The following is a 23,364-nucleotide window of genomic DNA, read 5'->3' as shown; positions in this document are numbered from 1 at the left end:
ACAAATCACTTTGTGTGTGATATAAATTTAGACTAAATTAAAACTTAAAATCCTTTACGGCTTGTGCATTACGACACAATTCCTTTATAAAGTATAAAAATGTTGCTAAAAGCTGAAATATTCTGATCATATTTTGAGCTAAGAAACTTTTAAATCTTATTAATTATACCAGATTTAATCAAAATCCGTTCCAGCTATGGCTTTAACGGAACTAATTGATTTCCTTACTTAAACCTACTCGTTGATTAACTGAGTTACACTTCCTTTAGTAACTAAATAACATTCTGAGTTATTGAACAGTTAAGCGACTATCGGATTCTGCCCGAAGTGATTTAGTGAGACATTTGATGATAATTTATCGAAATGCAATGCAGAACAATGAATAACGTTTGTAAAGGTCGCGCGTGCAGTGCTGACATCTACACGCGCGATGTGTAAGCCGAGAGAGGGGAGTTCATTAGTAGTGGGGGTCGCACAGCATCAGCTGCGGTGACTCACCGAACTAAACACAGCTTGAGCTACAAACCAACTGAAGCTGACACCCCTCTAGCGCGTGCTTTGGACGAGTCCATCTCATACGACCCAAAATCAGTCCTTTGCGCAAGCGCCAGCAGTCCTCGCGTGACCTATAACCGACTGACATCATTCCACTGGCATACGAGTAGTTTAGTTGTTCACGAGTTACAACGCGCAGTGAAGACTACTTTTCACAGATCTGCTACAAGGTCGCACAGCTGGTCTTTTCCCACCACACGACAAGTTCAGTGTTTACGTCCAGCGATAACCACGATTCATCTATTGTCAACGATGATAAAACCAATTGCTTCTCCTATTTATTTATGCAACTCGTTGTTCTTAATTTACAGTAACACAAACATAGTAACAAAAAAAGTTACTAAATAGCATTTAAGGACCAGTGTGTTAAAACACGATTGTAACAAACATTTACTAATCATGACATTTTGAACCGACAATGAATATGATGAGATATTATTATGATAAAATGATCTTGTAATGATAATGATACAAGGAAAATGTGAGTGTAATGGCGGCCGTAGCCTATTTCATAACACATTACACACGTTACAGTGGGAGAATTGAGACAGATAGCTACATTTCTAGACCGAGTTTTGTTCTTAGAAGAAATATTTTCGAAAAGCAAGGCACATATAACTTACCCAAGTAACTATTCATAGGAACTGTGTTTGACTTCAGAGCGTTGGGAACTTCGGCAAAGTAATAGTTTTCATGGTTTCTGCGCCTGCGCGGTGATCCTCCTGACAATTCCCCGTCTCTCATTCGAATGACTGTACCTAAAATAAAGCATTAGAATAATTTCCGTAGAATTTCGCCATATTTCGAGAGTAGAACTATGTAAGCCACAGGATGGAACGTGGACATGCTTCCTGAATGATCAACTTACCTTGCCAATCAAGGACGCCGGGAGCTCCAATAATGAATTCATTGCTGTTCTGAAAAGTAAAAATATAAGTTTTAAAATACCTACGTTTAAACAATCTGTTGTTATAAGCAAATTCATTGAAGATAAACTATGAAGGGAATGGATTCGGTGTGATAAGACCTGTCAGTCAAATTTAATTTTGGGTCGCATCGTTCAAATTACGTCACAATTACACGTGAAGATCAAACAAGACTTTACAGATTTAATCTAAAACTGCTCTTTTAGGTTAAAGCATAGAACCGATCGTACAAATAGACGTAGTAATGTTGACAAATAACCTAAACCTAACCTAACCTAACCTAACCTAACTTAACCTAACTTAACCTAACTTAACCTAACCTAACCTAACCTAAAAGTAATAAATGATTTCGTATAATGTATGACGCAATATATGCCATTTTTGTTTAAAATTACTGTCTTCTGGAATAATAATTTCTACCATACTACACGGAGCAAATCCTCGAATACAGCCATCTTCATGTGCGTCACCGTCAACCTAAATACATTTTCTGTTACTGAACTCAAATTATTGGCTCTAATGTCAGTTTATTGCATATACACAGAAGACTTTGGAAAGCCAATTAATTAGACAGGGATCTCAAGATAAAATGTCATACGTTCTGCCCATGACAAAGATAATAATTAGACCAATATCCGTGGTTTACCCAATTTCGTTCATATTTTGTTATATGTGGTACCTTTGTACCCTGAATATCGCCTACCCGGAATAACATCACCATTTTCCAATCATGTCAACTTACTTAAAATATAACTTACAGATCTTAATGTGATTATTTTTAAACATCATTTACTTATGTTATTACGATTTTGAGAACACAGATAGAATTCTGACAAGAACAATTAATGAGATGACAATGTTGCGTCATTATTGTGTTGAATATATAAAGTCTGGAAGAGAAAAACTTTCTGATATTTGATGGACATCTGCCGAAGAATTGCACTTAGGATATTACATTTGAGTTTATATGGATCATACACCTGAAGATGGTTCATTTAGAACCGAAACATGTAGTGTAAAAGACGATGCTCTAATGTAAATCGAAATATTCGATAGAGAGCATCATTTTAATATATTTTAAATGTTAATTGTAATATTTTAATATTTTAACATTTAATAATAATATTTTATTGTGATTTGACTGATAAAATTGAGCAAGAACAATTAAATACACCCGACAACTTTTAAACGTAATGTAGCTCCCACTGTCAAATTTCATAGGATTACGTTAGTTCAGAGATAAAACGTGTCATCAGATGGACGGATACGACCCCCCCCCCCCCAAATATGTAACACGTCTTGTTCTTTTCCAAAATAACATTTCCTATTTTTCTGGTCACAAAGTCAGGTCAATAAACTGCCTGTTTTACAAAATAAATAATAAAATAAAATTTACCTGTGGAAAATGTGCACTGAAACCGGCTTCTCCATATGCGTAATTGAAATAAACATGAGACTGGTATTCGTCGGATTGTTTACCTAAAACAAAATACCACGTATATGATTTCAAACAGCATATTCAATACAAATACAGCTAAATTCCCGAAATCAAATGACCTAATTTAAAACTTCATTTCACAAAATAAAATATAAAACAAAGCAAAAGAATGTTCCTGGTACTAAACTAAGCACCAGGCCATGCAGATATGTAAGGCAATGGAGGTATAACTCCACGTATTCTTAAGATCGTCACAAGGTGATGAGTGGTCAGCTTAATCTCCGAAGAATTAATCCCGACGCCCATAGGATGGTTCACTAGATGGTCACCAGAGTCCTCCTGCACGTTGTCACGAAGATAAAAATTATTCGATGCTAGGAATCGAACTCAAATAGAAATAATCCTTTCTAAAGTCTGACTAATGGTAGCATCACTTATGAGTTTACAGTTGATAGTTGATGGACTCACCCTTGAAGACTCGACATTTTTTCAACATACGTCCACACCTGGAGGAAGAATTCTGTAACCGCAAACTGAGAACGCTGAACGCCATGTTGGTAAGTTAGGTCTTAAGTTAAACTCACAACCTAACTTTTCACGACTTAAATTTTCATGCAAATGTAATTTTACACCTTTATCAGGGTTTGGACCATACGTTCTGTTCTGTGCCTCGGGGGATCAGTGGATCTTAATGTACATATATAATTCATTACCTGGTTAGGAATGATTTATGATTTATTCTTTCCACTAGACAGTCACTCTGAATTATACAACTTAAATTAAATATTTTAATCACTTCAATTTATGTTCATAATTTTATAGCAAACAACACTTCAAATAAATTTCATCTTCCCAGTTCTTACCAGTTGTAATTTTCTTTTGTGTATCGATATTTCATAATTTATGTCCTGGGGTTCGATTCTCAGTAGCGACAAAAATCCATTTTTCCAATACCACCCCCAAATTTACTCTGGAATTCACCTATCCTATGGGTAATACAGTCTCCGCCATTGATAAATTATCCAAAGCATAAAACTCCATCTATTAATTATTTAAGGAGTATGTGGATCTTTACCTCCACGCCCACTATACGAGGTGCGATCGGAAAGTTTCAAGACTGTGTCAATATAGGGCGAACCGGATGTAGTACGAGCTTCTGCCTTTAGGAGGTGCGGCCTACATTCATAGTGAATCAGTGTGCCAGCCGGCATCATCAAATTAGCATTTGTTCCTTAGTTACGGGCGTTTTGGTAGTGCATTACACCGACCCTCCTGCGATTTCGGAATGGCGTGTGCATCAAATTTTGCCAAAGACTCGCCAAAACGGCTACGGAAACCTATGAAATGCTAAAGCAAGCATTTGGGGAGTCCGCAAACTTTTGTGTGGCATTCACGTTTTAAAAATGGCCGAACCTCTGTCGATGATGACGAGCGTTCTGGACGACCATCTTCGAGCACAACGCCCGAAAATGTTACGAAGATTCGGCAGGCCATTCACGAAGATCGACGTCGTACCATCAACGACTTGTGCGACATTGTTGGGATAGGCTATGGGACCTGTCAGCTGATTCTAAAGGACGACGCATCCTGTCTGAGGACCAGAAGCAGAATCGACTTCTCGTTTGTCAGGAGCTCAAAGATCTTGCAAGAACCGACCCCAACTTCCTTTCTAAGCTCCGTGTGACTTCTTCCTCTTCCCAAAGATGAAAATTCAGCTAAAGGGAAGGAGATTTGAGACGATAGAAGAGATTCAGGCAGAATCGCAGATGGTGCTTGACAGGCTGACAAAGAAAGATTTCCAGGGATGCTTCCAGGCTTGGCAGCGGCGCTGGGATCGTTGTGTTCACTCCCAGGGGAACTACTTCGAGGGTGATGGATGAATTTAATACCTGACATAAGTGTACGGGTTTTTATAGGCGCAGTCTGGAAACTTTCCGATCGCACCTCGTATGTAATCTTCTCTCATGTTTCATACTTACGTATGTTGACCAACGGTATTATGTTTTCCATTGATGTTTGAGTATCTGTCGTATTATCTGTCCAGTAGCACAGACCGTTCATGAGGTAATAATTGGAATTATAGGCGTTTTTCCATCGTGGAGCGCAAATCTATAAAATAAGATATCTGGTGGCATTACTATTCGACAAAAAACAGTGTCCCTTTAGACCCCTGTCAATCATTCACGTGACTACACGGGATCAGAACTCTGAAGATCACAATGTAAATTTTCGTCTCAAATCTCAAACAGATTATTTGGTCTTGTTTTGAAAGAACCTCTTAACGTCGTCTATTTTCGGGCTGGGATATAAAATACAAGCGAGATTTCAGTTAATCACGACAGACAATATGAAAGTAACTATCTTATGGCATCTTTCGCTATCCTTACTTCTTCCATCATCAGGGCGATGAGCTCCTGATATATTTCAGGGCAAATTCTACGAAAATTCACAGTGCAAGATCTCGTAAGTCATTTTTATAAATTAAATGTGAAAACAACTAGAAAATTTAGGATATTAAATTAAAATGCACGAGTTATTTATACAGATCACCTAATATTGTTTGGATAGTGACATCAGATATTATAACGGAATTAATATGTTGATCGTATGAAGACACAATAAATGTATACCCTGACGATAAAATATCTCGGAAAACTGTAAACAAGATGGCAGAGGAGCATATTGAAATTTATTACTAAGCTTAAACTTATAATATTTTAAATATATTTATTTTGTACAGTCTATACACAAACGTTTGAAGTTTATTGGTGTTGTAAAAATTATATAATATTAAAACATTTTGTTGTGTAAAATATTATATTAGCGCTCTTAATCGTAAATACGATTTTACATTATATATAAATAACCCTCAAACAACATACATACACCAGACACAGATTCTCTTCACGTTACTCTACACAACACCTCTTGGTATGTTCCTCGTTTACTATTTTTAATATATATTTATACGATTATTTATTTATTTCCTATGTCAATTCATACTCATTCCAAGAAAATAATTAAACATTAATTCCACAGATAAATATAACGTCTGACTACAATAAACAACTTACCATAAAATGGAAAGCTACAAACAGAACTACGGATCATTATAATATATTGCATCAAATATCTAATAGTTTTTAAAATATTTTAAATTGATAAAAACCTGAAGACGGCGGTATTACCCGTCGAAACATGTCGTTTTAATAAAAGCGCTAAAAAAATATAATGTAAAATCGTATTTACGATTAAGAGCGCTAATATAATATTTTACACAACAAAATGTTTTAATATTATATAATTTTTACAACACCAATAAACTTCAAACGTTTGTGTATAGACTGTACAAAATAAATATATTTAATCAAACACAAACATGACGCATATAAGATACAAATTATAATATTTTGCTATGAGGTTTTGATATGGATTGAACTGGCTCAGGGCTTTGATGTTAACGGATTCTGATCTGGAAAAGGGACTACCATAATACAATCACAAAATTTACATTACAAATCATCAATCGTACTTTATTAATTCCATAAACCATAATTCTTCTTCAGAAAATTTAGTCAGTTAAATAATCCCTGTCTTAAAGCCGTCCATTAATGTAATGACGTCAGGCCCCATCAGACACTGTCCTGAGTCATTTGAATCCAGTGCTAACTCTAACGTCCAATGTCTCAAAGGTTCATTTTGATGTCCTCACAATCAGTCTTCTACTTCCGGAGTTATGATGCTGAGGTTTTAACCAGTTATGGCAACGCATTATCGTTAGTATCCCGTATCTATGACCGCGATACGTCATTCAGTCGCCTTCTGTTGCGAACTTTACTATACTCAAACAGAGATCATGCAGGGAGCTGACTTACCACAATCCGTTCTCCGCTGTTTTGTACAGCAATGGCTCCCCCGAGCCAAGCGTCATTTTTATTGTGCTGAATATTGCTGCCTTCGACCTTTCGGTTTCCTGAAAACCACAAACTCACACGTAGGAGTACATATCGTTCTTATATAACTCCAAACGTGTTATCAGGAAAGACATACAAAATTTGATGACTGGATTAAAAGTAATCAAACAGAAAATAATTATTTAATAAAATAAACCACTGTCGATGCTGTCTTCTGGGTTGTCACGACGTGTTGAAGTGTATGTAGATACCAACGTTTCGGCGAAATATATTTCCTCCATCTTCAGGGCTAAAGGTGTCATAGTAGTTTTTTTTCTGAAATGTTGGTATCTATGTACACTTCAACACAGCGTTAAAACCAAGAATGTCCACATAGACATATTGACCATTATGAGAAACTCAAATCACAAATTAACAGTTAACTTAATTATTTAATTAACATTTAATGCAGTATAAAAATAATATGACTGAAGTACACATTTAATGTATATGTTTCAATTAATCCAACTGCAGCTTAAATGAATGAATTTTTAATCCAAACAGGAAGTTAATTCCAAACTTGTATTTTGCATTAATTAAACGAGCGAAATAAACATATGAACATCGATTGGGTCGAGTTATTTATTCATTGGCATATTCCGTTGTTATATAGGGCTTGTAATCCTGGAGTCTCGGGTTCGATTCCCGGTGGTGCCCGAATTTATAACTTGTGTTGGGCAAGGCCGTGGTCTAGGCAACACGGAGTTTTCCTCCGTGGCATCCCAACAATTACTCCATTCACACACAGAAGAAGGCAATGGCAAACCACTTCTGGATCATCTGCCAAGAACGTATATGAACAGGTCCCAGTCCGAGAAAAGGATGCAAGGATCCTGTTCATATGGACCTGTCGTCAGACGGAACACTAAATAAAATAAAATAGGCTGTATCGAAAGTTGTTTGACGAATTTCGTTTCGACCCAAATCGGACCTCCGTAACCGTCTTTTACATAGAACTCAATATTAACAAACCAAATATGTAAATAAATAACGCCAACTTTACTAAAAATTGTGTATACTTGAAGTACTTTACAATATATATACAGGTAACCCTCGCATTACGCGATTAATTGGTTCTGAGAAATCTCCGCATAATGTAAAGTCGCGTAAAGTGAATTGACTTTTACATGGGTAAAATAGGGTTGCGTCTCAAAATGAAAAATTACTCTCTGAAATCTAGAAAGAAAAGCATTTTTATCTGTTCTTCAATCTGTTCATTGATACTGTAATTAATTTAATCGGATAATGAATCAACTGATACAGGGGAGTCTAAGATTTTTTTTAAATCGCGTTATAACTTTCGTTCCATTTTTCGGTATGGAGTGTATTTAACGACGGCGTGATTAGGAGAGTAAGAACTACAGATTATCTAAAGATTTGTGGCATGTCTAGGTTCGAATAACATAACAGAGCATCAAAGAGTGTCTTCGGAAACTCTGTGTACTCCAGATTGCTGATATAAAAGTTTAGGCCCTCGTTCATTAAGACTTTCTACAACATTGACAGCTTCAAAAGATTACTAATTCTAAAATTTTAAAACATAAGATAATGGTTATTCAATTTATTATCCATTATGTTCAGGCTTACAGATAACATTTTCTAGAATTAATCGAAATAAGCTGTGTAATTCTAATATTTCTCACAAAAACTGACTTTGCTTTCAAGGCTGAAAATTTCTCACCAGAAAATAAACAGCCACATTTTTTAAAAAGAATTAGACTTTCAAAAGTTACGTCGATTAATTTTGGAGTCATTTAACGATGTTTATAAGTCATTCGAGTAACTTGAGTGCGGCTGACATTTAATATATTATTCATGTTTGTATAATTAAAACCTGACTAGCAAGATTATTGCCATCCCAGGGATATTGGAAGATTGGAAAGTCCTAACGTACATCATCACACACAGATTACCTGAAGTATCTACAACAAGCTGCATGCAGTCACCTCCCTTTCGAAGGCCACACTGATATACGATTCCTGGCTGATGGAGGTACAGATGTTTGAAGTACGTCGAATTACCACGGGGAGCCCCCACCACCAACCTGCAAAACACACATGACACAACAGTGATATTATTACGATAACTTTGTAGAAAATGATTCAACGTCTGATATTTAAAATCATACAAGCGAAAATTAAAATTCTACTCCATTTTGTTTTAATTGTTTAAATTTTATATTTCGTCAAAAAATTATAAACATAACATGACATGGATTAAGATATAGTGTCTTAAGCACCTTTTGTTTGCTATTTATATAAATATATATTATAGTATTAGAAACGCTGATGATTTCAGACGTTTGCAGCAAAATTTGTGTTTGTTTAAAGGTGTGAAATTTATTATTTATTAACCAAAGCCCTCCACCGGACCCTGTCCTGGGCCAACAAAATCCAGTCTCCTTCAACTCCTACCTCCCATAGATCCCGCCTGAGATTATCCTCCCATCTACGTCTAGGTCTACCCCAGCGGTCTCTTCCCCTCAGGCTTCCCAACCAATACCCGGTGAACACCTCTTAAAAAGTACCCAACCAACCAGATGGCTTACGGAACCCGAAGGTTCATCACCGAATTAACCAAAGCCCTCCACCGGACTCTGTCCTGGGCCAACAAAATCCAGTCTCCTTCAACTCCTATCTCCGAGAGATCCCGCCTGAGATTATCTTCCAATGAAATATATAGTCGATGTCAAAAAATAACTTTTTGGGCTAACTACGGATAAAATAATTATTTTAGCAGATGAAAAAATTCGTTATGTGGTTTAAGTCATGGTAAAGTCTCAGAAAATTCAAGTTCTCTGTAAAAAGAATTTAGCATATTCTGGGGCTCATATCTTCAGTGGAACAAACAGTTGGTTCACCACTTCTGAACTTCATAATCTACAGAGAGGGCTTACATATTTGTGGACCACAAAGAACACGACAGATAATTAAATATTGCTCATTTTTTAACAGACATGATCATATCGGTAAGAATTTGTAATTGCCCGTTCTAAATTCTGAATAATTTAAACAATCTTTCAATTCTTACACTCGGAATAACTTGAAACAAAATGGTTGCATAACTGAGGATTCTTTAAGTATTTTATGTAGTTCTTAATAATTTTTGCACTGATTGAAACAATTTTAAGTTTCAGTGTATACTGTATACATATAACAAGTTTATTTTAATTGAGACATTTTTACTCCATCTTACAAGTTATTCATCTAACTGACGGTTAAGATGTTTGACAATAAAGTACCGAGGAGAATATTTTGATCTATAAAAGCCAAAGTACCAGAAAATGGATACGACTTATCTATTCTCTTGATATTATTAAAATGAAATGGTCAAATATATGCAGGCAAATTTTGGAACAAAAATTTGTGGACAAGATACCAGTTTGTTGACCTTAGTGTCAATTTAAAGATAATGTCAAATTTGACGTTTTTAAAAACACGACAAAATCTTATGTTCTTATGGCGATGATTCAGAAGATGACTGTCTTCTGGATTCTTCAGCCGCCTAGTCTTGTAAATTTTTAATGACGTTTCAGAGGTATACAAACTCCATCATCAGGAAAATTTCCCTGATGACAGCAAGAACGTTTACACCATCGGTAAAATCTACCAGACTACACGACATTACAACCCAGAAGACAATGATCTTAATAAAGACAAAATTTCGGAATCCATACATAGGTAAATATTTCTAGCCCCCCTCCGTGAGGGCCCTACACAATTACGCAGAATAATGTAGCTAAGTGCATGTGATATTGCACAACATCCCATCAGTTACGAGTTACAGATGACAGGAAAGTGATTAAAACCAATTTACCAACAAGAAAACCAGACTCAATGACGTCAGAGACCTGTTCATTTGTTTCTTTAAAAGGAAGTCCCCATGTCCACTGAGTCACAAAGTACAAACGCAAATACCCGATGCCTGAGTCTGCAGTTCATTTACGTAACGCCCGAAGAATTCAGGTTCAAAAAACAAGACAGGAAATTTGTTGCGATGTGAAACATTTCGGAGTTCTAATGCAAATGGCGTAGTAGTTGTAGGGTGAGGTTAGTTCCCTCTTCGTCTACATACTTCGGCTTATTCCAATTCAACTCAAACTGAGACAATAAACATATACGACATCTTTGTCGTGTATAAGACAAATTAAAAATTAAAACAAGTAAATACAACGGAGAATAATAACTTGTGCGACATTGTTGGGATAGGCTATGGGACCTGTCAGCTGATTCTAAAGGAAGAACTCCACATGCGACGCATCCTGTCTGAGGACCAGAAGCAGAATCGACTTCTCCTTTGTCAGGAGCTCAAATATCTTGCAAGAACCGACCCCAACTTCCTTTCTAAGCTCCGTGTGACTTCTTCCTCTTCCCAAAGATGAAAATTCAGCTAAAGGGAAGGAGATTTGAGACGATAGAAGAGATTCAGGCAGAATCGCAGATGGTGCTTGACAGGCTGACAAAGAAAGATTTCCAGGGATGCTTCCAGGCTTGGCAGCGGCGCTGGGATCATTGTGTTCACTCCCAGGGGAACTACTTCGAGGGTGATGGATGAATTTAATACCTGAGATAAGTGTACGGGTTTTTATACGCGCAGTCTTGAAACTTTCCGATCGCACCTCGTAACATCTGATTTTTGTATTAGCAAAACAACATTAACAAATCAAAATTTAAATCACAAAAAATTAGGAGGCTAAATATCAATACAGTTAGAATCTTTTGCCTTTCCACCACCTATTCAAATCTATAACAATTATAATATATAAAACTAGAATTTTATCTATTATTGTATGTAGCTGTAAAACCTGGTCTCTCGCATTAAGGGCAGAACGCACATTGAGGGTAATATTTGAGGTTTTCAAAGCGGTGAGTATGAAGATTTCTGTCTTCTAGATTGTAGCGCCGTGTAGTCTAGTAGAGCAGTGGTATTCAACCTGGGGTAAGCGTACCCCGTAGGATACGCGAAGACATTAGGGGGTACGTGAAATTTAAAAAATGTATATATTATTTTATGATAAACACTGAATAATCAGTAATATAATTTATTTAATTTATTTTAGATATAGATTATATACTATGTATAACTTGAATTATACACCAACAACTCTGGGGGTACAAAGTTGAAGAGAAATTATATCTGGGGGTACGCGAAGACATCTTAGGGGGTACGTGAAATTTAAAAAATGTATATATTATTTTATGATAAACACTGAATAATCAGTAATGTAATTTATTTAATTTATTTTAGATGTAGATTATATATTATGTATAACTTGAATTATACACCAACAACTTTGGGGGTACAAAGTTGAAGAGGAATTATATCTGGGGGTACGCGAACAAAAAAAGTTTGAATACCACTGTGGTAGAAGTTTACGAACGTTTCAGAGGTCTTTGTAACCTTCATTATAAAGACGATTACTCATCGCCCTGATGATAGAGGCAACGAGGATATGACTACATGGCGCTATAACCCAGAAGACAGCCATCTTTACGTATTGAGAGTGTTTGAAAACATTGAACTTGGATGATACGTGAATCTAGTAGTGATAAAGCGGATATAGGTTGGAAAAAGTGTCAAAAGAGAATCTCAATAATTTTTATACTGTTTATTGGATAACATTAAGTAAATCTTGAAGTCATTCGCAAATATGAAAAAGTGGCAGAACTCCCGAAACGTCGTAGACAAAGCTATTGCGCTATGGCTTATGTTTTTATGCATAATAGGTTCACCATATTAATACATCCGCTTGGTCGCTGGGACCGTGGGTTCGAATCCCTCTCAAGCCATGTTTGTCTGCGTTTTTCTGTGTTGTGCTGTTCTGTGTACAGGTAGAGGCCTTGGGACGGGCCGATCCCTCGTCCAAGGAGTCCTACCGAAACGTCTATAGATCGGGTCCGGAGATAGGGATTAGCTCTATCTAGAGTCCCATCTCCGAAACGTCGTTTTTTACGTTTTATATTTACTAGACGATGGATAATATCCAAGGAAATTTTTATTTAATTCACTACCATAAGATTCTGCACTCGACCAGATTTGATTGAATTAAATCTTAAAAGCACAATGGCAGGCAAGCATATGTCCCACCTTCTTCGATAATCAGTTCTGACTGTAAACCGGTTTTAATTCCTTAAATTGCATTAACACGTTGATATTTCTCGTGTTTTATTCGTGCTACGGACTGAATTCTTAAATTCAATTTAATTCAATTCAATTAATTTATTTACGTGTTTGCCAACAGCAAGAAGCCAATAACAGGCAAACACTGATAATATATACAATAATAGTGAAAGAATAATGGATAATATTACACAAACGGATTAACTAAACTTATACATGTACAGTATTAAATGTAACTGCCAAGTACAGGCAATCCCAAAATAGAAACAATATTAACACAGAGCAAAAAATGAAGAAATATAAATAAAAACAAATAATCCACCTAGGGAACACTAATATAATTGTAAAACTTTAACGAATATAAAAAACAGATAACGAAGCTAGTTCATCTACAAGACAACCTATCTAGATCATTTCCCTTGTTGAGAACGTTCGCTCAAAGGAGACAATGTTTACGCTAAATACGTCCAAAGATTTACATACGTCATTTGCAGCGATGACGCACCTCGCTGAAGGACTATACCTTAGCGCACTGTTCACACTAAAAGTAGAAAATTCTCTTATTTGCCTCGCCGGCACACGTAAACCAACAGCGTCCATAACGGAATGGCAATTTATTTTGTCCTTAAATACATTAATAAGAAATAACGCATCGAGATGTTGTCGTCTGGAATAGAGTGTTCTAAAATTTAAAGTAGATATGATTAGTTCATATTTGCGGGGGATATTAAACTGGAAAAATCGGTAATTGCATAAACTGGCAAATTTTCTTTGAATATTTTCTAATTTATTAGAATCTGTCTGTGTAAGATTATTCCAAACGACCGAGGCATACTCAAGCTTTGACCTAATTAAAGCATTATATAAAACAACAAGTCTGTCTAGAGAGGAAAAATTACATGTAATGGAACGAATAAGTCCTAAGGTCCTTAGTGCCTGGGAATGAACACAATTTACATGACAGTGAAAATACAGTTTACTGTCTAACAAAACACCGAGATCATTTATACAATTAGTACGCAAGATTAAAAAGTCACTAACAATGTAATTAAAATGGATACTGTTGGTTTTACGTGTGAACGATATAATTTTGGTTTTATCAATGTTAAGTTCCATATTGTTATTATCACACCACTCATGGACGGAATGGATATCTGCTTAGAGAGCTCTGCAGTCATCCACAGATTTAATATCACAATATAGTTTCAAATCATCAGCAAATAAGAGAAATTTTGAATACTTAATTTTGTCGCAAAGGTCGTTAATAAAAATATTAAATAAGAGAGGTCCCAAGGTAGAGCCTCCAGGAACTCCAGTTAACACCGCGTAGAAAGAAGGGACTGTCCTAAATTACAAACAAAGGCAGATCTGGATGATAAATAACTTTGGAACCACTTGACATAAGGAGACGATAGTCCAAATTTATTTAGCTTTTTCAAAAGAATAGAATGCGGGACTGAATCAAAGGCCTGTCTAAGATCAAAATACACAGAGTCGATCTGTCCCTGTGAACAAACCGACGGCTGAACATCATTAAGGTAGGTAACTAAATTAGTTACCGTAGATTTTGATTTACAAAAACCATGTTGACTGGGGTGTAATTTGAATTTGAAATAAAAGGAAAGGTGATCATGAACAATACTTTCAAGAATTTTGGAGAGGTTATTAAGGATCGAAATAGGCCTATAGTTAGAAACTAAGGCGCTGTTGCCTTTCTTAAAAATCGGCGCAACAGCCGCTCGCTTCCATAACAAAGGAAAGTTCCCACTAGATAAACTAAGGTTGAAAATATAGCGTAAAAGAGGAGTTAAGATCTCAGAACAACCTTTTATGACGAAAGTCGGGATTTCATCGGGTCCGACGCATTTCGTCGAACGGAGACGACTAATTGCCCGCGTAACATCATCAACAGAGATACGAGGAATATTCAAAACATCAGAATAGGCGAAATTCTTCGAATTCAAACGGTTAATTAAATAAATTTAATTTACATGAAGCCTGAATATTTCTCATAAATCCCGCCTAATTTCATCCAATCCAGAGCGATGACAATCCATTTCACATCTCCAAAATCCATTTTAATATTAACCTCCCATACACGATACGTTTCCAAAACCAAAATCCTGTAGGAACTTATCCTCCCTCAATTTAATCGCACCAATAAACGTCACAGGAAACTGTTTCTATTTGCGGTTACTCAGTGACGCTATCAGGGGGTCAGGCCATGAACCCGGGACCTCCCAGATACGAAGCAATAGAGCTGACCACTTGGCAGAAATAGAAAGATAAGACAAATATACTCAGATGTTTTATAAATCTTTTCCCCGTTATTTTAAATTCAGGCAATACGAATAAATAAGTTATTGTCAATTATATAAAACGTAATTAAGTTTGAATATCTTCTTCCCTGTGGCCCAGAACATGGGTAGAATTATAGAATAAGCCTGGAAGTATTTTTATTTTTATTTGTAGTGTTCTGTCTGACGACAGGTCCATATATTATGAACAGGATCCTTCCAACCTCTTCAGGTTGTCAGGGACCTGCTCATACATATATACATTCTTGGCAGAGATGATCAGAAGTGGTTTGCCATTGCCTTCTTCTGTGTGTGAGTGGAGTAATTGTTGGGATGCCACGGAGAAACCGGGGAAGCCCCCGGAGGAAAACTCCGTGATGCCTAGACCACGGCCTTGCCCAACACAAGTTATAAATTTGAGCACCACCGGGAATTGAACCCGGGACCCCAGGCTTACAAGGCTAGTGTTCTGACCGCTAGACTACCGTGGCGTCCTGGAAGTATATAATAAAAAATTATATTGACCTGTTTTCAACCAATAAAATGCAATGTTCGATTGAAATCGTTAAAAAAACAGAATTCCAATAACAAGTTAGACAGGTATTAAGACTATATATATAGCTTCTTAATCTCATTCTCCTCCATACACATTCCCATTAAACATTTAGCAATCAATAACTACATTTTTCTGATAAAGTTTATTTATATATTTGATCTAGAATAAACAACGATTACTTAATTAACATTATCCAATTAAAATTTATAATGTATAAGCGTTGTATTTTCTTTGAGATCGGAATTTGTTGTTTTTTTTAAACATTATTTAGAAGAACATCGTACTTCAAAAGTATCCCTCACGATTTATAAATAACATAATCGCTACCTTAGACCAATCAAACTATCAACCAGAAAATTTAAACTTCGCCTTCTGCCTAAAGCTTTAATTCCAGTAGCCATGACGTCTTCACTGACGTCATCAGTAGCATACGACGCGGAAGAAGCCTGGAACTCTCTCCTTCTTTATGATTCAAAAGATTATCCTCCCATCTACTCAAGTTAGTTTCCGCTGAAAGAATGCGTAAACGTTGGTAAACTTTAAATTTCTACATGTGAGACCTACAGACTCAAAAGTGTTTCCACAGCGATTTGTTTGGAAAGATTTTCGAATAATTACTGCCATTTTCGTTTCGACCTATCTCCACACAACGGCTATAGTTCTTTTAACAAAAAATAAACGTTCTCGTGAAATATAGTCAAAGAAGAAAAGAATTCTATTAAATATATTTATTTTGTACAGTCTATACACAAACGTTTGAAGTTTATTGGTGTTGTAAAAATTATATAATATTAAAACATTTTGTTGTGTAAAATATTATATTAGCGCTCTTAATCGTAAATACGATTTTACATTATATTTTTTTAGCGCTTTTTATTAAAACGACATGTTTCGACGGGTAATACCGTCGTCTTCAGGTTTTTATCAATTTAAAATATTTTAAAAAACTATTAGATATTTGATGCAATATATTATAATGATCCGTAGTTCTGTTTGTAGCTTTCCATTTTCATGGTAAGTTGCTTATTGTAGTCAGACGTTATATTTATCAAGAGATGTTGTGTAGAGTAACGTGCGTCTGACGGCTAGTGAAGAGAATCTGTGTCTGTGTTTGTGTATAGACTGTACAAAATAAATATATTTAATCAAACACAAACATGACGCATATAAGATACAAATTCTATTAAAATCTAGCACATATTGGAAATGATATTAGTGTATGTACCATCTAAAGACAATATTTGACATATCTTTGCATGTTACACTTAAAGTTAATTTAATCAACAAAATTACTTTAAAAATATTATTAGAATTTGTATCAGGCTCTTTTAACCATGGTCGAATTTCTAAGGCCCCTAGTGGCCTGAAGTTTAATTTCAATTGACTCGTATAATTTATAAGATCAAAAAAATTTTAAAAAATAAATAAACGTTAAACCTCGTTTAGCATCGAAGTGAAATAATATGTAAAGAAATTTCACTGTCATAAAACAATTAACACGAATTTGTGATAATTCCCTCTTTTTTTTGCCTTAATTCTATGGGAATTTACAGTGATATTTTAGACAGCGCATCCGTGAAGCGAATTTTGTGTCATGGGTCGGACCCGACTTGACGGAAGGGGCGAAATCCCCACACTCGCTAAAAAAAAGTCACTGCATTTCCTACACTTAAGTAACTAGGCGATAGAACTGTGTGGGTACACTGCAGGCCCAATTATACTATTTTCCTCGTCATTTCATCTGATTTTACACAAACATTGTGGTGCAACGATGTTGCAAACTCGTATTTAGGTATACACGGTTCGAATCCTTGAAAATCTATCATATAACCTGACTGAGGTTTTCCTCAGATTCTACATTCAGATGCCAGGAAAATGTGCCGAAATAGGTCAAGACCATCTCCTTCTAAATCCTTTATCATTCACCATTCATGATCACGTAGTAATGGTTTCAGAACAGTTTTGTAAAATTTCAAGGTCACTTCTTTATCATCTTCGACGTCTTTGTCAGAGCGCCTTAAAAGGAATAAAACGTACTTAGAGTGACGTATTACTTCATGAATAAAATTTCCATTACGTTTCCAGGAACACTCAATTGTAATTGTCATCTTTGGAAATACGCCAAAAACATGTACTGGAAATCTGTGACGTCATTCTGTTAATGTTGGCCACAGAAAAATAATATTTCTAAATGATTTTGTCACTCCAGAAATCATTCTCAAAAGAAAGGTATTGAATCACGTTCAAATATCAAAAGAAAACTGTGAATCTTACTGTATATATTTAAATATAAACATATGTAGTTATAAATGCATGCTTATGTGTATCCAATGTTTTTTTTAAAATCAAACGTAATTAAAACACATTTTGAGGTGACTAATAACAATAATTTCCTGAATATGCCTAAATTATTATCTGAATCACACACGAACGTCATTTAAGAATAACTCAGTCACTTACGTGATTAGCTGTAAATGACCTCGTCTCCATTTCTCGGTATGGACAGGCAAATCCTCTCATCACCAAGCCCGATAATTGAGTTTCCAGATATTTCCTAATGAATATGACCTACGGTGATTTGAATTTGCAAATTTCGACACATCGTCTAAGATGGCGCACCCCCATCACGTGTCGTGAATCATCGCCTACACAACCGTTCCTTAATGACAATTGGTTGTTGTGATATTTAAATGTAACTCCCGTGCAGATTAATCAAGTTCACACTCAAACATCTTTTTCCTGAAAGATATATTTTAATATCTCATTTTTCAAGTAATCTTTTGTGTACTAAAATATTATATTTTCTCATCCCACGCATCCGTACTCTCATATTGTGTCCCCCACCTAATTTACCCCCCCATGATTGTGTAATCCACTCATTACTCCCCTCGTCATTATCTTAACTTGGTTAATGAACTTACATTGATTAGAAGTACAAGTTCAACATACGTGAGCGCTGTAGGTCAACACATACAGCGCTCCTAGTGGCCATTTAGATGTACTTACCAATGGGTTGCTCCCTGGTGCCTTAGCGCAACACTGAAACCGAAGTAACTTCCCATCTGTCCTTGTGGATCACGGAACACAAAAGCATCTCTCCAGTTCAGATTGAATCCATCGGTAATTAATATCAGTGTGAATAAAAACAACGCACAAACACGATTCCGCCACGAACACATCATGCTGAAAAGGAACACTGTCACACAGTCAAAAGCACAGATTCAAAAAGTCCTTTTGTGTATAAGCGAAGTACAGGAAATGGCAATCCTGTTTGGAGCGATAAATGTTACCGCGAGGCTACTCCGTGTATTCTCCAACTAAGACTAATGGTACATCCGCAAGAACTGCTCGGGTTACAACAGGAAACAGGGCCACATGTACATATCCGACAGCCTTCAAAACGGACGGCATTCCTAGATCTTACGTCTGTGACGTAAGCTCTTGCAACACGATAAATACCCAGCTACGTTACCCATCTAACTTCCTCTAAGTACTTACTGTGGTTTTCTTGGAAAACCAGAACGGATTAATCCACGTCAGGACCACCGAAACCGGTGATTCAAGAACTCAACATAAAAAGGTCATGACACCTTAAAACAGGGGTGGGGAAACTTTTCATGTAGGAAGTCCGCATTAATTTAGCTGTAATCAAATAAGACACCGCCACGGTGGTCTAGCGGTTAGAACGCTGGCCTTGTAATCCTGGGGGTCTCGGGTTCGATTCCCGGCGGTGCCCGAATTTATAACTTGTGTTGGGCAAGGCCGTGGTCTAGGCAACACGGAGTTTTCCTCCGGGGGCTTCCCCGGTTTCTCCGTGGCATCCCCCAACAATTACTCCAATCACACACAGAAGAAGGCAATGGCAAACCACTTCTGGATCATCTGCCAAGAACGTATATGAACAGGTCCCAGGCCGAGAAAAGGATGGAAGGATCCTGTTCATATGGACCTGTCGTCAGACAGAACACTAAATAAATAATAATAATAATAATAATAATCAAATAAGGCCGCATTCAAGAAACTTCAATTAGATATACTTAAAGTTTCTTGAATGCGGCCTTATTTGATTATATTATTATTATTATTATATAACGACGTAAGATAATTACTACGTTGATCTACCGAGCGTTGTGGTCGAGTAGTTAAAATTTCTGCTTCGTTTTCCGAAAGTACGGGTTTAAAATCTTGGCCCGGAAATCTGTTTATTATTATTATCGAACAACGCGTTTTAGCATTTACGTGATGTTAAAGAAAATTAAAATTCTTGTTATTAACATCGGTTTCATTAATTCTGGAACCCCTTATAATATCATTTGTCGATATTAAAATGTATTAAGATTTTAACATTTTAATTTGAATTTCGTAGTGAGCAATTACGGAAAACTTTACGTATTCTATACTTTGGCATTACATTAATTTGCTTCGCCTTGATAAAAAGTAGATACGAGATTGGATGGGTTTGAACAAAGCAATCTACCCTTACCGGGAATCGAAGGCCCGTCATCCAGTCCACAGTCAGCTACTTCACTGGTCTAAACTAAACATCTGAAACAAGTCCATTCCTTCCCACCCAAATTATTTATGAACCGTTTTAATATTATCTTCAAATTTATACCCACACCTATATCTTCCAAGTGACCTATTACTGTCGTTTCCCAACCAAAACTTTATGCACATTTTTTATATCTCCGATGCGTGCCACATTCCTATTTTTCTCATTATCCTAAATGGAACTCGTAAGAGTCATTTAACCTATGGCCTGGCGTATTTCTACACGCAAAGAAAAATGTTGGTATCCTTGACGCATACGCCTTGTATCAAACTGTGGGCCTATATAAAGAATTATTACAAACATTTCTATTTCGTAAGCGTAGACTGAAAGTCGATCAAACCTGCTACACAAATTTACTATCGTAATTACACACGAGCTTTCAAATTCAACATGGTGGCTTTCCTCTTGTATTTATAACTTCACTTTCTCGCTGATGAAGTAACTATCATGAAAGACTACACACGTTTGAGCTGAAGATAGGTTTGAGGAAAACTTTCATATATAACATACGTAACATGATTGCTTAAGATCTTATTTCAGCATAAACTGACACAAACACATCTAACAGAGACACTCCCAATTAGTTTCTGCATTAATACACCGCACTATTCACACCTCCACGCCCCCATACGTCTTCTTATCAAGTGTAATTTTATATTTTACATTTATTTTATCTGGTGATCAGACTATTAATTTCTCATCAGAAGTAAAACAATGTATAAGTGTTGACGTATTTTGCATGACAGAATAACTGTAAAATAAAGTTCAGAGTCCGATCTAAATTCGAATTACAAACTTGCTCTATCAATATAACGCGAAGGCACAACGTAGGGAACGTCCGTTATTGAGATGAAATTAAAAAATTTTAATTACTTCAACAGCAAGAATCTAACAGCTCAGTTCTTAGCAATGACGTGATTAACCTCAAAATTCAAACACACTACTTAAATTGCTTCTCACATTTTAAAATGAATTACCTTTAAAAGACGCACTGTTATAAATCGTAGTACTGCTATTAAAAAATCGTATTTGTATCAACACGTATCATAAATTATTAAAGTAAATCTATACAATTCTCTTATTAATCTATTCACTTTTACGTGTCGTTTCCCGTGAAGCTAGCCTCACGAAATACCTTCTGCACTGTTCGACGGCAACAAATTCACTGTCACAGACTTACGGATGATTCATTGCACAAGCAATATTTGTTATTCTGTTGGCACTACTATGATCCCTCCACCAATGAAATACAGCGTTTCAATACGTCCAGCACAATTGACCATGAATCCAATGACTAATACCTAGCATGTTGGTTGTAGAAGCAGCAGCCAGCAACTACATCACTGACACTTTAAAAAAAACAAGAAAGAGTCGAAATGCAAAGGAAAATTGAACATAATAAGAAGTGACGTAACGAGTTGAAACAGGTTCTTGATCAGCCCAATACGTATGCGTACAGACGCGTTATTGCACGTGAACTAAGTTGTTCCCAGAGCAATCTTATGGTGGACAAAATTGCGCTGAGATAGATTTTTCTAGAGTCCTTCAATTTCCGTTTGTCAATTGTTTTCCATCACACAAAACATTCGGCGAAGATCAGTTTAAAACGTTTTAGAGAGTCACAGATTCAAGCAGCAATTAATATGAGGGATATGTTTAAATTAAGTTACCATAGTTTCTTTATATGTTAATAACCAAAATGTTATAATTTTTATTCGATATATTTTTCGTATAACAAAAAGCGGTTAGAACGCTGTCCTTATAATCCTGGGGTTTCGGGTTCGATTCCTGGCGGTGCCCGAATTTATAACTTGTGTTGGGCAAGGCCGTGGTCTAGGCAACAAGGAGTTTTCCTCCGTGGCATCCCAACAATTACTCCATTCACACACAGAAGAAGGCAATGGCAAACCACTTCTGGATCATCTGCCAAGAACGTATATGAACAGGTCCCAGTCCGAGAAAAGGATGGAAGGATCCTGTTCATATGGACCTGACATCAGACAGAACACTAAATAATAATAATAAGATGAGATCCTTTTTACCAATTAAAAAATATATTTTTTGCAGTACCAATATTTCGAATAGAGAATAATTTTACAAGGAAGAGACGCTTTAAAAGTTCTGGTTGAAAACCCTAGATTACACTACATCGGAAACCCTGTGTGGATGATATCAAAACAGAGAAATAAATCTCGAAGATGTGAACTGTCTCAAAACACGATAAAAAAAACTTATGTTGCAAAATTCACTGTTTAATTATTTCTATTTATCAATAAGTTATTTACACACACTGTTTATTCGTCGGTTTACAATTCCAATACATCGTATTTTGAAGAGCGTTCACAATCTTATCTTCTTCCTAGCAAAACCTCGCCCTCAGAGCAAAATATTAGTCTTGGCTTCCCTTATTACAACAGAGTTCGTGTAAGAAAATGTAGGCGAGTGCCTCGTTTGTAGTAAATTACTAAATTTCTTTCCTTTGTAAGCTAGTTTACTTTTACGATTTTGTGGTATCATCATTCCGTGACTCCCCCCCCCCCCCCATAACTACTTTTGAAATAATACACGAATTTTGATCAAATCTTTTTATTCTGGTTCGAAAACTCCCGTAGATTCCCATTCTGTATACTTTGTCAGACAGGGCAAAACATAATATTAGAATTCAATAAAAGATGAAGAATTTGTTGATTAAATAAACAACTATCAGCTTCTTTACAAGGTCTTTGCTATGTAAATATATTATAAGAAATATTCTTAGAGGGAAATGAAGTCAAAATATGGACAAAAATTATACATGTTCTAAGTTCAATACTCTCAAACTGATTACAAAAATGATAACATATCTGTGTGAGCTGATTCAAGAAGGCAAATGTTTCACAATATGCATTTATCATAATAAAAAATACGGAGCGTGTTTCCCCAGATCGTATCCGCATTTCATTCATGTTGACCCACTGATGTAGCTGG

At 36.0% G+C, this 23,364-nt stretch overlaps 1 protein-coding gene across 6 annotated transcripts in view; it reads right to left on the bottom strand.

Annotated features, from left to right (window-relative positions):
* Positions 1-23,364, bottom strand: part of LOC110839546 (integrin alpha-PS3) — a 46,405-nt gene that overhangs the window by 18,824 nt on the left and 4,217 nt on the right. The window contains exons 1-8 of one of the 6 annotated variants that reach the window (XM_087343353.1): positions 21,699-21,808; positions 18,852-19,028; positions 8,786-8,916; positions 6,795-6,892; positions 4,899-5,028; positions 2,878-2,960; positions 1,424-1,472; positions 1,179-1,313 (exon numbers count right to left, since the gene is read on the bottom strand). In XM_087343353.1, the coding sequence (XP_087199479.1) occupies positions 1,179-1,313; positions 1,424-1,472; positions 2,878-2,960; positions 4,899-5,028; positions 6,795-6,892; positions 8,786-8,916; positions 18,852-19,027 (802 nt within the window). In that variant the 5' untranslated portion in view covers position 19,028; positions 21,699-21,808. The other 5 variants (XM_087343349.1, XM_087343351.1, XM_087343350.1 and 2 more) reach the window with 5 other exon arrangements.

Source organism: Zootermopsis nevadensis, unplaced genomic scaffold (assembly GCF_977971745.1).
Source record: "Zootermopsis nevadensis isolate Lab colony 2312 unplaced genomic scaffold, Znev_1.0 Znev_ptg000005l, whole genome shotgun sequence".
Classification (NCBI taxonomy): Eukaryota; Metazoa; Arthropoda; class Insecta; order Blattodea; family Termopsidae; genus Zootermopsis; species Zootermopsis nevadensis.
Note: the sequence above shows the minus strand (reverse complement) of the source record. Positions and strands in the feature narration are given on the sequence as shown.